Below are 13,613 nucleotides of genomic sequence, written 5' to 3'. Positions count from 1 at the left end.
CCTACCACCCATCGCATCACATATTCTCCATCCTGCCATCTGGGAAGAGGTACAGGAGCATTAGCTGCAAAACCAGCAGGATGCTCCTTAGCTTCTTCCCGCAGGCTATAAGACTGATAAACGGACTTTGCCCCCTGCCAAAGTATCGCGCACCAACCACCAACCTGGACACACTGCAGCAGAGCCACTGTCGTGCCGCTGCCGATCGGAACGCCTGTTGATGTTTAGTAGAGAGTAGAGTGTTTAATTTGTTCATGAAATATGTATTTTTATTTCTATTTATTTTTTACTGCACACTGAATGGACACTGGCTGAGCAACGTTTTTTTGTTTCCTCTGGGTATGTGAGTACTCAGGAAAATGACAATAAAGATACACTATACTATACTATACTATACTATACTATACTATACTATACTATTATGATTCTCATTCCTATCGTGGGATCTGGTTGCTCTGATTCCTAGATGACAGCAGTAACAAATTATGTTTTTAAAGTAGGTTATAGAGCCTGCTCAGTCCTTTAATGAGGCTGGAATTACAAAAGGAGGGCTCCATTTTAAGCATACGTCCAGGAATAGTTATTTAGCAACTTAAAACTGACACGACACAAAGGTGATATGATCGTTGTGCATGGGGTGGGGAGAGAGGGTGGAGCGAGTGTCTGGGCGGAACGTTTGTGCGGGGCGGCGGTGTCCGGGGGCGGGGGCGGGAGCGCTGGGCTGTGATGGCGGCGCCTCCTCCCTGCTGTGGTCGCGCTGCTGGGGGCCGGGATTCAGCCGCCGGGTGACGGGCAGTGAGGGCGGCGACATGCCGGCGCTGGTGGCGTTCGGGAGGCGCTGGTCCCTGGCCGGGGACGACCTGGTCTTTCCCGGGGCCTTCGAGCTGCTGCTGCGGGTCGTGTGGTGAGAGCGGGTTAGCCTGTGGGTGGCTCTTATACCCCCCACCCCCCCTGTACCCCCCCCCCTGTACCCACACACACCCCCTGTACCCCCACATCCCCCCTGTACCCCCACATCCCCCTGTACCCCCACATCCTCTCCTGTACCCCCACATCCCCCCTGTACCCCCACATCCCCCTGTACCCCCACATCCCCTGTAACCCCCACCCCCCCTGTACCCCCCCCCCCTGTAACCCCACCCCCCCCCTGTAACCCCCACCCCCCCTGTACCCCCCCCCCTGTAACCCCACCCACCCCCCCTGTAACCCCCACCCCCCTGTACCCCCACCTCCCCTGTAACCCCACCCCCCCCTGTAACCCCCACCTCCCCTGTACCCCCACCTCCCCTGTAACCCCCACCACCCCCCTCTGTACCCACAGACATCCTCTCTGTACCCCGTACCCCTAATACTCCTCAACCTCACCCTGAACCCTCCCCTGTACCACGATTACACCTGCTGATCGTGTGGTGAGAGAGGGGCTGCCTGTGGCACTCAAACCCTGAGACACTCCCCTCTGTACCCCCCGACCCCTCCCATGCCTCCCCTGTACCCCAAATACACCTGTGGGTTGTACAGTGGGAGCAGGACGGCCCGTGTATCCTCTGTACCCGCGAAACCCCTCTATGCCCCCCTTTCCCTGTACCTCAAATATCTCCCTCAGTACCCCCCACCTCCCCCTGAACCTCAGATACTCCCGAGCCACACAACCTTCCCCAGACCCCCTATCGTGTACCCCAAATACTCCTGCGGGTTGTGTGGAGGGAGTGGGGTGGACTGTGTACGGCTAACACTCCACAAACCCCCCAACTTCCTCCTGAACTCCCTGCCGCACCCCCAAATACCCCTGTAGGTCATGTGGTGAGAACGGGGCGGCTTCTGTACCCCAAATACCCCCTGAACCCTGCGACCCCCTCAGCCCCACCCTGCCTGAACCACCACCCCTCCCCCCAAACCCCAAATACCCCGTGGGTCTTGTGGTGAGAGTGGGGTGGCCCCCGAACCCCAGATACCCCCCCCCCCTCCCCTGTAACCCAGCGTGGGGGAGGTGTAGGTTGTGCTAGCGGGGAATGTGGATGTTCAGTGCAAGATTTCACTCGGATGCTGAATGTTGTTGCTCATAACATGGGTTAGATTCTGATGTACCTTCAATCTTTGGAGCAGAAGTATGCTTTAATTGTGAAGATAGACACGATATGCTGGAGTAACTCAGTGGGTCAGGCAGCATCTCTGGAGAAAAGGAATAGGTGATGTGTCGGGTCCTGACCCTTCTTTAGACAGCTTTAATTGTGACAACTGTCTTTCCCCACAACTGTGAGACCTGGACACTTTCTTCCAAACAATGGAAGTGAGGTTACTGGTCGTGTTTGAACTAGCCATTTTTGGATTAGTAGCCGAACCTCATTAATGGATAACTATTTCACACTGGTTCAATGGTTATTTATTATCATGTGCAAACGCACAGTAAACTTATTTTCTTACCATCCAGCAAAATAGTGCCATGCCTAAACACACCCCCAATTAGCAACTGTTCAAAAATCTTCCATTGATCCCGAATGCAAGAGGCGACAGGTTTTGGCAGCGTTTTCAAAGTCCAGCCCCGCTCTAGTTCTCAGGAGCGGTGCCCGATTTAGACGAGTCCCAGGCTGCTCCAGTGCCTCCAGCCATTGCCTTCCTTAGACATGTGGATCGACTAGCGAACCCACATCCCTCTGCTCACAACTGACTTTATATATATATTGCAAAATGGTGGGTGTGCAGGAAGCGATTTAGAAATGTCTTCCTCAGTAATAGATTTCAGAGCTGTTCTTGCAGATTGGAATGCAGCGAACCTGACAAATGTGAGCAGTTGCTCTTTGCAATGTCAAGTCAAGATAGGACTTGCACGGCAACTGGTGAAAAATCGAGTGGACAGGGTGGTGAAGAAGGCATTTGGCGTGCTTGCCTTCAAGGGAAGGGTACTGAGTACAAAAGGTGGGGACATCATAATGCAGCTATACAAGTTGTTAGTGAGACCACACACGGAGTACTGTGTGCAGTGGTGGTCCCCCAGCTATAGGAAGGGTGTCATTAAGTTGGAAAGAAGAGATTCACCAGTATATTAGCTGGGCATTGTAGATGTTCCTTCAACATAGTGACCTCACCACTACTAACCACTCCCTATATCACAAGTATAAATGTAACCTCCCCACCCCTTGATCTCTCTCTAGCTCGCCTGCCCGTACACCCGATTCCACCGCTATTTCCCCGCCTCAGCCTCCGCCGGCTCTTTCTCCCCCGGGCCTCCGACTGGAGGCGTGGGTTCGAATCCCACTTCTGACACCATGTAAAGAGTTTCAATAACGCACAGTTGTCTTTACTGCTTTTATTATTATTAACTCACAAACAATACTGCACTAGCTGTACGTGGTCCGTCACACGAGCTAGAGAGAGATCAAGGGGTGGGGAGGTTACATTTATACTTGTGATATAGGGAGTGGTTAGTAGTGGTGAGGTCACTATGTTAAAGGAACATCTACAGGCATGAAAGTATTAGTAATGGGCCTTTCCCACTTAGGCGACTTTTTAGGCGATTGCAGGAGACTATGCAGTCGCCGTATGTTCGCGGGTGTTTGCCGGGGAGTCACCTTCATGGTCGTGAGGAGTTCCCGCATTCTGGCAACTTCATTATGGTCGCCGTGAATTTTTCACCATGTTGAAAAATTAGCGGTGACTAGAATGAGCCCACCATGGAGAGTAGCGAGAATTCTCGAGCCGTAGGTGGGTCGCCAGGAGGTCCTAATGGGTTGCCAGGGGGTCGAAGGTTCTCGGTTTTCGTAGGTGTAGCCGGTGCTGAGCAGTGAATTTCATTGCTTATTGGGGGGGGAAAAAAAGGTAAGCAGTAGTTTTCAGAACCAACTGTGCTTTAGCCGTCTTAATTACAGCGCCAACCTTCCTGTTCAACGCGGTGTGTGTCTGTATCACCTTGGCTTTGCACCGTGTTAACTTTTTAGACAGGGCAAGAGGGGAGAGCTCTGTCTAAAAAATTCACACGGGTTGGTGAAGGAAGTGATGTGTTTGTGTGTGTGTGTTCCACTCTGACAGTCGCCGTTCCAGTTGCCGGTTTTTCAGGCGATTGCCGGCAACTTGACAGTCACCGGCAGTCTGCTGAAAAATCGCCCAAGTGGGACAGGCCCATTATAGGGAAAGGTTGGATAGGCTGGGTCATTTTTCAGTGGAGTGTAGGAGTGAGCTGAGGGGTGACCTTATAAAAGTGTACAAGATCATGAGGGGCATGGATAAAGTGAACCCTCACAGGCATCTAAAACTAGAGTACACAGGCTTAAGGTGAGAGTGGGGAGATTTAGGAGGGACCTTGGGCAACTTATTCACTCAGAGGGAAGTCTGTATCTGGAACGAGCTGCCATAGGAAGCTATAGAAGTGGATACAATCATGACTTTTAAAAGACATTTGGACACGTGTGGATAAGAAAGGTATATAGAGATAAGGGATGATCATGGCTGATCACATTGAATGGCAGTGCTGGCTCAAAGGGCTGAATGGCCTACTCCTGCACCTATTATCTATTGTCAATTGTCTGAACCGCAGTCAATCGTTGAGAGTAGCCCAGCGGGATAGGCTATGGAACTTCTCCCACTCCACCAGTCAGTCCTGACTGGAAAAGTCACCTATCCAAAGATGCTGCCTAACCTGCTGAGTTACTCCGTCACTTTGTGTCTTTGTTTTGTAAACCAGCATTTGCAGTTCCTTGTGTCCAATGTCATTTTGTATTTTGTATTTTATTTCTTGCCGCTGTTACTTCTGGCCCCTTTCTCTCTGTTCAGTTGTGTGCTGTTGGCAGGTTTAAAGGTGACGTGATGACACTAAGAAGCTTCCCAAGCTGCTGCTGTGCTGGATGCTGGCTAACGTTATGCTCTGGTTTACAGGTGGATCGGGATCCTGGTGTTGTACCTGACCTACAGAGGGCAGCTTGACTGTACACATGGAAGGATTCTCCCCAGCTATCTTTTCATCTTGATTGGTCTTCTGGCTGCCATCATTATTATCCTGTTTGTCATAGTATGTGTTAGTATGCAAGGTGAATGCTTTATCTATTTGCTCATTTGTAGAATCATCATGGTTGAGGGTGACACGGGTGGCATAGCGGGTTGAGGGTGGCATAGCGGGTTGAACTGCTGTCTCACAGCGCCAGAGACATAGAAAATAGGTGCAGGAGTAGGCCATTCGGCCCTTCGAGCCTGCACCGCCATTCGATATGATCATGGCTGATCATCCAACTCAGTATCCCATCCCTACTTTATCTCCATACCCCCTGACCCCTTTAGCCACAAGGGCCACATCTAACTCCCTCTTAAATATAGCCAATGAACTGGCCTCAACTACCTTCTGTGGCAGAGAATTCCACAGATTCACCACTCTCTGTGTAAAAAATGATTTTCTGATCTCGGTCCTAAAAGACTTCCCTCTTATCCTTAAACTGTGACCCCTAGTTCTGGACTTTCCCAACATCGGGAATAATCTTCCTGCATCTAGCCTGTCCAACCACTTAAGAATTTTGTAAGTTTTGTAGCCTGTCCAACCCCTTAAGAATTTTGTAAGTTTCTATAAGAAACTTACAACCCGGGTTCAATTCTGACCTTGGGTTGTGCACCTGACTGTGTGTGGAAATTGCAAGTTCTCCCTGTGACCGTGTGGGCTTCCTCCCACATCCCAAATACGCGCGGGTTTGTAGGTTAATTGGCCTCTGTAAATTGGCCCTAGTGTGTAGGGAGTGGATGAGAAAGTGGGATAAAATAGAAAGTGTGAACTGCAAAATGTTTTTCAGTTTTTGGGTAATGGACACTGTACATTCACCATATCTAATCCCCTCATGAATTTATCTGTCCCTCAGCCTCCTGCGTTCCAAGGAATAAAGTCCTAGCCTGCCCAATCTCTCCAAGTAACTCAGGCTTTTTCACAGAGGGTGGTGGGTGTATGGAATGACCTGTTGAGGCAGGTACCATCACAACATTTAAAACTCACTTGAATAGGTAATGGATAGGAAAGATTTCGAGGGATATGGGCCAAACACAGACATATGGGACTAGCGTTGATGGAGCTTTTTGGTCAGCATGGACAAGTTGGGCCGAAGGGCCTGTTTCCAGCAATATGACTGTGAATATAGAAGTAAAACTGAAAAAAATTGTCCGTTTTTAGAAACAAAGAACTGAAGATGCTGGTTTATACCAAAGATAGACGCAAAGTGCTAGAGTAACTCAGCAGGTCAGGCAGCATCTCTGGAGAATATGGATAGGTAAAGTTTCTGGCTGGGACCCTTCTTTTGACCCAACCCGAGACGTCACTTACCCTTTTTCTCTGGAGATGCTGCCTGACTCGCTGAGTTACTCCAGCACTATGTCTACCATAGACACTGTTATTGTTTTTGCTGTTTTATTCATTTCATTGACACATTCCATCTGCAGGAACCATCACCAATCTCCGCCCTCGACGACATCTCCCTGTTCTGATCTATGTCCGAACTGCTCTCTATCTACCCGAGCTGGGCTGGGCGATCATGGGTGCTGTCTTGATCAATGATGAAAGGCAGGGCTGCCCTGCCACCTTGATCAATACGATCTCTATCGCTGTCGTTGCAAGGTAAGAATGTGCTTAAACTCGACCTACACGAGCATGCAAGTTGTTCAGCATTAATTTAACTTCCCGCCCATTGAGGGTGGTGCAGCGGTAGAGTTGCTGCCTTATGGCGCCAGACACCCGGGTTCAATCCTGCTGTCTGTGTGGAGTTTGTATCTTCTCCCTGTGACCACGTGGGTTTTCTCCGTGTGCTCCGGTTTCCGCACGCACTCCAAAAGACGTACACATTTGTAGGTTAATTGGCTCCTGTAATTTGTAAATTGCCCCTAGTGTGTAGGACAGTGATTATGTATGGGGTGATCGCTGGTCGGGATGGACCCAATGGGCCGAAGGGCCTGTTTCCACATTGTGTTTCTAAAGTCTTGCACAGCCAGGCTGGCACGGTGGCACACGGTAGTATCATCTACAACATGCAATACAATTACGATTACTTGGAATAGGACATGATCCTTGGGTCCACAAGATACTGCAGATGCTGGAATGTTGAGCAAAACACAAAGTGCTGGAGTAACTTAGTCGTCAGGCGGCATCTATGTAGGGAATGGACAGTTGATCCTCACATTGGACACACAGCATGGAAGCAGACCCTTTGGCCCACCGAGTCCCCGCTGAACACCCACTCCCTACATACCCGGGACAATTTACAGAGGCCAATTAACCCACAAATCCACACGTCTTTGGGATGTAGGAGGAAACCAGAGCAGCCGGAGGAAACCCAAACGGTCACAGGGAAGATGTGCTAACTCCATTCAGACAGCACCCGAGGTCAGGATCGAACCTGGGTCTTTGACGCTGTGAGGCCAGCGGCTTTACCCGCTGCCGCCCTGAGGCAGCCTGACCGGCTGAGTTACTCCAACACCTTGATCCTTGGCTCTGCTGACTCGGGGATTGGGGGACTTCGTGTAGAATGTACAATGGTTTTGTGCTCCAGTGGAATTTACAAAGGAATATTTTTGAGGAATGTCAATTTGTCACTAACCCTGGCAAACGTCTGCGTTTTGCAGTTGGATTTTCCTGCTGTTCACGGTGATCGCTGTCCTCGTTGTTTTCGACCCTCTGGGCAAACCCAAGCGGCCGTTGCCGGGAGGCGGGTGGGACTTGGAGAGCAGCGAGTCGGGGCAGCTGCTGTACACGGCCCGCTCGCTGGCTGCCCGCGTCTGGGAGTACAGGTTGAAGCTGCTCTGCTGCTGCATCGCCAGGGACGCTGACACCCAAACAGCCTTCACCCACATTGGACAGCTCTTCAGCACCTTCTTCATGGTCAGTCCCCAGCCTCTGGTGCAACAATATGCCCCCCCTCAGCTTCCTATTAAATCTCTCCTCCTTTAAACCACTGCCCTCTAATTCTATACTCCAGAACTCAATATATATGCAACTGGGGTTATGGGGAGAAGGCAGGAGAATGGGGTTAAGAGAGAAAGTTAGATCAGCCGTGATTGAATGGCGGAGTAGACATGGTGGGCGGAATGGCTTAATTCTGCTCCTAGAATTTATGCACTTGTTTAGATGGACAAGGGCTGATTAGGTATAGTCAGCACAGTTTTGTACGTGGGAGATGTGTCTCACAAATCTAAGTTTTTTAAAGATGTGACAAAATAGGTTGACGAGGGCGGAGCTGTAGATGTATATATGGATTTCAGCAAGGCATTTGACGTTTTGCTTGATAGGCTGCCCTGGAAGGTTTGATCGCATGAGATCCAAGGCGAGGATGGAAGCAGAGGGTATTGACTGAAGGTTGTTTTCCGGACTCTAGGCCTGTGACTAGTGGTGCAGCTCAATGTTCGTTGCTGGGCCCATTGCTGTTTGCCATTGCTGTGTATCAATGATTTGGACGAGAAGGAGCACGGCATGATTAGCAAGTTTGCAGATGACACTAAAATGGGTGGGATTGTAGATGATGAAGATGGGTTGTCAGAAATTGCAGCAGGATCTTGCTTGGTTGGGCAGGTGGGCTGAGGAATGGTTAATGGAGTTTAATACTGAGAAGAGAGAGGTGTTGCTTTTTGGGAAGTCAAACCAGGGCAGGACCCACACAGTGAATGGCAGGACTCTGGGGAGTGTCGTAGAGTAGAGAGATCTAGGAATGCTGGTACATAGTTCCTTGAAAGTGGCGTCACAAGTGGATAGGGTGGTCAAGAAGGCTTTTGGCACATTGGCCTTCATCAGTATTGAGTATAGAAGTTGGGAGGTTAAGTTAAAGTTGTACAAGACATTGGTGAGGCCACATTTAGAGTATTCTGTTCAGATTTGGTCACCCCGTTATAGGAAAGATGTTGTTGAGCTGGATTTACGAGGATGACGAGGACGTTGCCAGGACTCGAGGACCTGAGCTATAGGTAGAGGTTGGGCATGCTGGGACTTTATTCCTTAGAGCGCATGGGGATGAGGGGTGATCTTATAGAGGTGTAAAGATCGTGAGAGGAATTGATTGTGTGAATCTTCTTCTTTCGTGTGGCGTGCACAGCCTAAAGTTGTTGGACAACTGTTCTATTTGATCTTCCGTTTGTGCACATCGACTTGATTGCATTAGTCGAAACAGGGCGGACCACGTGAAGGTTGCAATCTTCCACATACAATCTTTTACCCAGCGTAGGGGAATGAAGAACCAGAGAACATGGGTTTCAGGTGAGAGATGATAGATTTAATAGGAATCTGAGGGGCAACTTTTTGACAGAGATGGTGGGTATATGGAACGAGCTGCCAGAGGATGTAGTTGAGGCAGGTACTATAACAGCATTTAAAAGGCATTTGGACAGGTACATGGATACGAAAGGGTTAGAGGAATATGGACCAAACATGGGCATATGGGACAAGATTAGTTGGGGTATCTTGGACGCAAGGACAGGTTGGGCTGAAGGGCCTGTTTTTATGCTGTATGACTGTGGGTGCTCTGTAGGACATAGAACAGTACAGCACAGGAGCAGGCCCTTTGGCCCACTATGTCTGAGCTAGACCAATTGATTGTAATCATATATTGTCTTTCTGCTAACTGGTTAGCACGCAACAAAAAGTACCTCGGTACATGTGACAATAAACTAAGCTAAACTGAACTGAAATAATCTCCTCTTCCTGCACATGATATAGAGCTCGTATTAATGCAACACAATGTGGGCCGAAGGGCCTGTGGCTGCTGTATTTTTCTATATTCTTTGCTTAATTGAGGAATCTTGGTGGGCATGTATGAATAGGGTCGAAGGCCTCTTTCCGTGCAGTGTGATGCTATGAACACAACATGGCAGATCATTTCATTGAACCATAACGTGGTAGATGTCCCTCCCTGAAGGCAATGTAGATAGAAGGAACTGCAGATGTTGGTTTACAAAAGAAGTTAAAAGAAAAGAAAGCAAATATAAAAGAAAGATACAAAGTGATAGATTAACTCGGCTGGTCAGGCAACATCTCTGGAGTACATGGATAGGCGGCTATATTGTCATATGCGGATCATATTCAGGGAAGTTAATTTAACTTGTTTTTTTTAAATAACAGCAAATTATGTTGGAAATATTTCTGAAAGCTCGTCAAACGTTGACCTTTGGGAGTTTGAATGCAAGAGGAAGGTATACAGTTAATGGCAAACACTTTGAAGAAGGTTTTCTGACGTAAACGTCATCTATCCGTGTTCTCCAGAGATGCTGTCTGACCTGCCGAGTCACTCCATCACTTAGTGTCTTTCTTTTATATGATACAATATCATAGGTTTTGATATGAATCCAGTTGTTTCAAGGTCACCATTGTGGGCACTACTCTTCATATAGGTTCCATGGCTATGATGGAAGTAATTAAATAGAACTTGTAGATCGACGGTTCTGTATCTCAGGCCCTTTAGTAGTTTAGTTCATTGTTGTCATATGTACCTAGGTCCAGTGAAAAGTTTTTGTTGTGTGCTACCCCGTCAGTGATAAGACTGCACATGATTACAATCGAGCTGTCCATAGTGTACAGATACAGAATACAGGGGATAGTGCAAGATAAAGTTTAGTAAAGTCCGATTAAAGATAATCCAAGGGTAGATGGGAGTTCAGGACCGCTCTCTAGTTGGTGAGAGGATGGTTTAGTTGCATAATAACAGCTGGGACGAAACTGTTGCTGAATCTGGAGATGTGTGTTTTCACACTTCTGCATCTCTTGCCCGATGGGGAAAGGGGAGAAGAAGGAGTGGCCGGGGTGAGATTGGTCCTTGATTATGTTGGTGGCCTTGCCGAGGCAGCGCGAGGTGTAGATAGAAATGAAGGAATGCTGTGACTGGATCTTGTTGTCATCTGTTCTCTCTCTTGTGTCCCTCTTGGTGGCGGTGGGCAGGATACTGACCTGGTCGCTGGTGACATTGCTGCAGGCCTCTCCCTCCTGCACTTGGAGCAGGACAAGATCGAGCAGAGCCGGAGGCTGGACGACGAGGCTTGCCTGGACCCACAGCCAGCAGCCACTGTAAGTTTACAGTCAAACATAAAAGCAGTCCGACGTCCCACCTCCACGTGGGGAGAAAAACATGTATTTACAAATGTTGATAGTCTGGTTTTGGTTAGTTTTAGTTTAGAGATACAGCCTGGAAACGGGCCCTTCGGCCCACCGAGTCCACACTGACCATCGACCACCCGTTCACACTAGTTCTATGTTATTCCACTTTCTCATCCACTCCCCATACACAGAGGCCAATTAACCCTCAAATATGCACGTCTTTGGGATGCGGGGGGAAACCAGAGCACCCAGAGGAAACCCACGCGGTCACAGGGAGAGCGTGCAAGTTCCACACAGACATCACCCAACATCTCTGGCGCCGTCAAGCAGTAGCTCTACCAACTGCGCCTCTATGGCTAAGAAAGTGATTAAGAAAGTGGGATAATATGGAACTAGTGTGAACTCTGGGCTGAAGGTCCTGTTTCCATGCGGTATTTCTAAAAGCTATTAAAATAATTAAAAACGAAATTAGCTGGAGCAAAGGGGAAGATACAGGGTGCAGAGTGTAGTTCTCAGCATGGTGGCGCATCATGTTCATTTGTGTGTGTCTCAGCATGGCCTCATTGTTGTCCACAGGCGGAGGAGCTGGATGGGGATCTGGAGACCGCGGCCCACTACATGCGCTTTGCTGCTGCAGTCTACGGCTGGCCCCTCTACATCTTCAGTCACCCGCTGACTGGCCTCTGCAAGCTGAACTGTGGCTGCTGGTGGTGAGTCCCTGCTTGTAGAGTGAGACAGCACAGACACAGGCCCTTCGGCCCAACCCGTCCATGACTACCAAGATGCCCCATCTACGCTAGTCCCACCTGCCCGATAGGGTTGAGGTATAAATATCAGTTTAGTTTAGTTCAGTTTATGGTGGTGCAGCAAAATGTTGTGCGCTACCCAGTCAACGGAAAGACAATACATGATTACAATCAAACCCTCCACAGTATACAGATGCAGAATAAATGGAATAACGTTTAGTACAAGTCCAGTAGAGTCCAAGGGTCTCTAATGAGGTAGACGATAGCTCAGGACCGCTCTCTAGTTGGAGAGAGGACAGTCCAGTTGCCTGATAACAACTGAGAATAAAAAACTGTCTGAATCTGGAGGTATGAGTTTCACACTTCTGTACCTCTTGCCCGATGGGAGAGGCGAGAACAGCAAGTGACCGGGGTGAGACTCATCCTTAAATATGTTGGTGACCTTGCCAAGGAAGCGTGAGGTGTAAATGGAGTCAATGGAAGGGAGGTTGGTTTGTGTGATGGTCTGGGCCACGTCCACCTTGGAACTTCCCCGCTCTGTCAAACTCCCTTGGGAAAGCAACTGAGGTTTTGATTTTGAAAACAAAACACAAGCACAAAGTGCTGGAGGAGTTCGGTGGGTCAGGCAACATCTGTGGAGGGAAGGGCAGGTGACATTTCGAGCTAGAACTTTTCTCCAGACTGATTTCCCCCAACCTGAAAAAGAATCCCAACCCAAAACCTCATCTCTCCATTCCCTCCACAGATGCTGCCTGACCCACTGAGTTCCTCCAGCACTTTGTGTTTTACTCAAGATTCCAGTGTATGCCTCTTTTTTTGTCTCTGAGGTGTTGATTTAATGTTTCTTTCAAACGAAGCAAGAATTACGACGATGTTACTAGGTCTCTAGAGACGGAGTTATAGGGAGAGGTTTAGGTGGCTGGGACTCTATTCCATTGGAGTGCAGGAGGATGTGGGGTGATCTTATAGAAATGTTTAAAATCATGAGAGGAATAGATTGGACAGTCTCATGCCCAGTAGGGGAATCAAGAAGTTGGAAAGATTTAATAGGAATCTTCACACAAAGGGTGGTGGGTGTATGGAATGAGCTGCCGGAGGAGGTGGTTGAGGCAGGTACTATTGCAACAATTAGACAGGTGGATGGATAATACAGGTTTAGAGGGATATATGGGCCTAACGCAGGCAGGTGGGACTAGTGGAGATGGGACATGTTGGTTGGTGTGGGCAAGTTTGGCCAAAGGGACTGTTTCCACACTGTATGACTATAACTCTGAGAAATAAAAAGGAAGGGGGCATGTCTGGGGGAGGGAACGTCTCCAACTGAAGATAATATTGCTACGCGGTACATAAATGTAAGCTGCTCTTGTGCCAAAAGGCAATGCACAATGCCTGCCGGGGGGGTGTGGAGATAATCAGTTAAAGCTTTTCTGAATTGAGAAATGAAGGATGTTACAAAACATGATGTTATGCAACGACTTGTCCATCATTTCCAAAGATGCAGGTAGCCCTGGGAGGGAAGAGTTAAATTAACATCTTGCCAATTCCCAAGTCAAACCTAGCAGCCAAGCGAATCGTGTAAACGTGCTTCTCCCTGCATCGAGTTCAGAGTTTGTGTTAAATTAGTTGTCCCTACAAGTATTGAACAGAGTATATCTGTTTGAGCCGAAGGGCCTGTATGTGTGCTATGCAGTTCTATGTTCTATATCAAAAAAATAAACTCAGCACATCTGTCAAAAAATGGTCATTATATGCAACGTAAGACACAGGAAGGGCCCATTCACACATCAAGCAAAGATAGAAAAATTATAAAGAAGGCACACGAGAACTTGTCCTCACAG

The 13,613-nt window shown here is 48.5% G+C and overlaps 1 protein-coding gene across 1 annotated transcript in view; it reads left to right on the top strand.

Moving 5' to 3' along the window:
* Positions 1 to 690: 690 nt before the first annotated feature.
* daglb (diacylglycerol lipase beta) overlaps positions 691 to 13,613 on the top strand; it is a 29,892-nt gene continuing 16,969 nt past the window's right edge. Inside the window, exons 1-6 of the mRNA XM_033040587.1 lie at positions 691 to 904; positions 4,867 to 5,018; positions 6,403 to 6,577; positions 7,579 to 7,834; positions 10,874 to 10,999; positions 11,606 to 11,739. Coding sequence (XP_032896478.1) covers positions 810 to 904; positions 4,867 to 5,018; positions 6,403 to 6,577; positions 7,579 to 7,834; positions 10,874 to 10,999; positions 11,606 to 11,739 — 938 coding nt within the window. The 5' untranslated portion in view covers positions 691 to 809. The remainder of the gene's footprint in view (positions 905 to 4,866; positions 5,019 to 6,402; positions 6,578 to 7,578; positions 7,835 to 10,873; positions 11,000 to 11,605; positions 11,740 to 13,613) is intronic.

This window comes from Amblyraja radiata, chromosome 22 (assembly GCF_010909765.2).
Source record: "Amblyraja radiata isolate CabotCenter1 chromosome 22, sAmbRad1.1.pri, whole genome shotgun sequence".
In the NCBI taxonomy this organism is placed as follows: domain Eukaryota; kingdom Metazoa; phylum Chordata; class Chondrichthyes; order Rajiformes; family Rajidae; genus Amblyraja; species Amblyraja radiata.
This window is presented reverse-complemented; position numbering and strand designations above follow the sequence as displayed.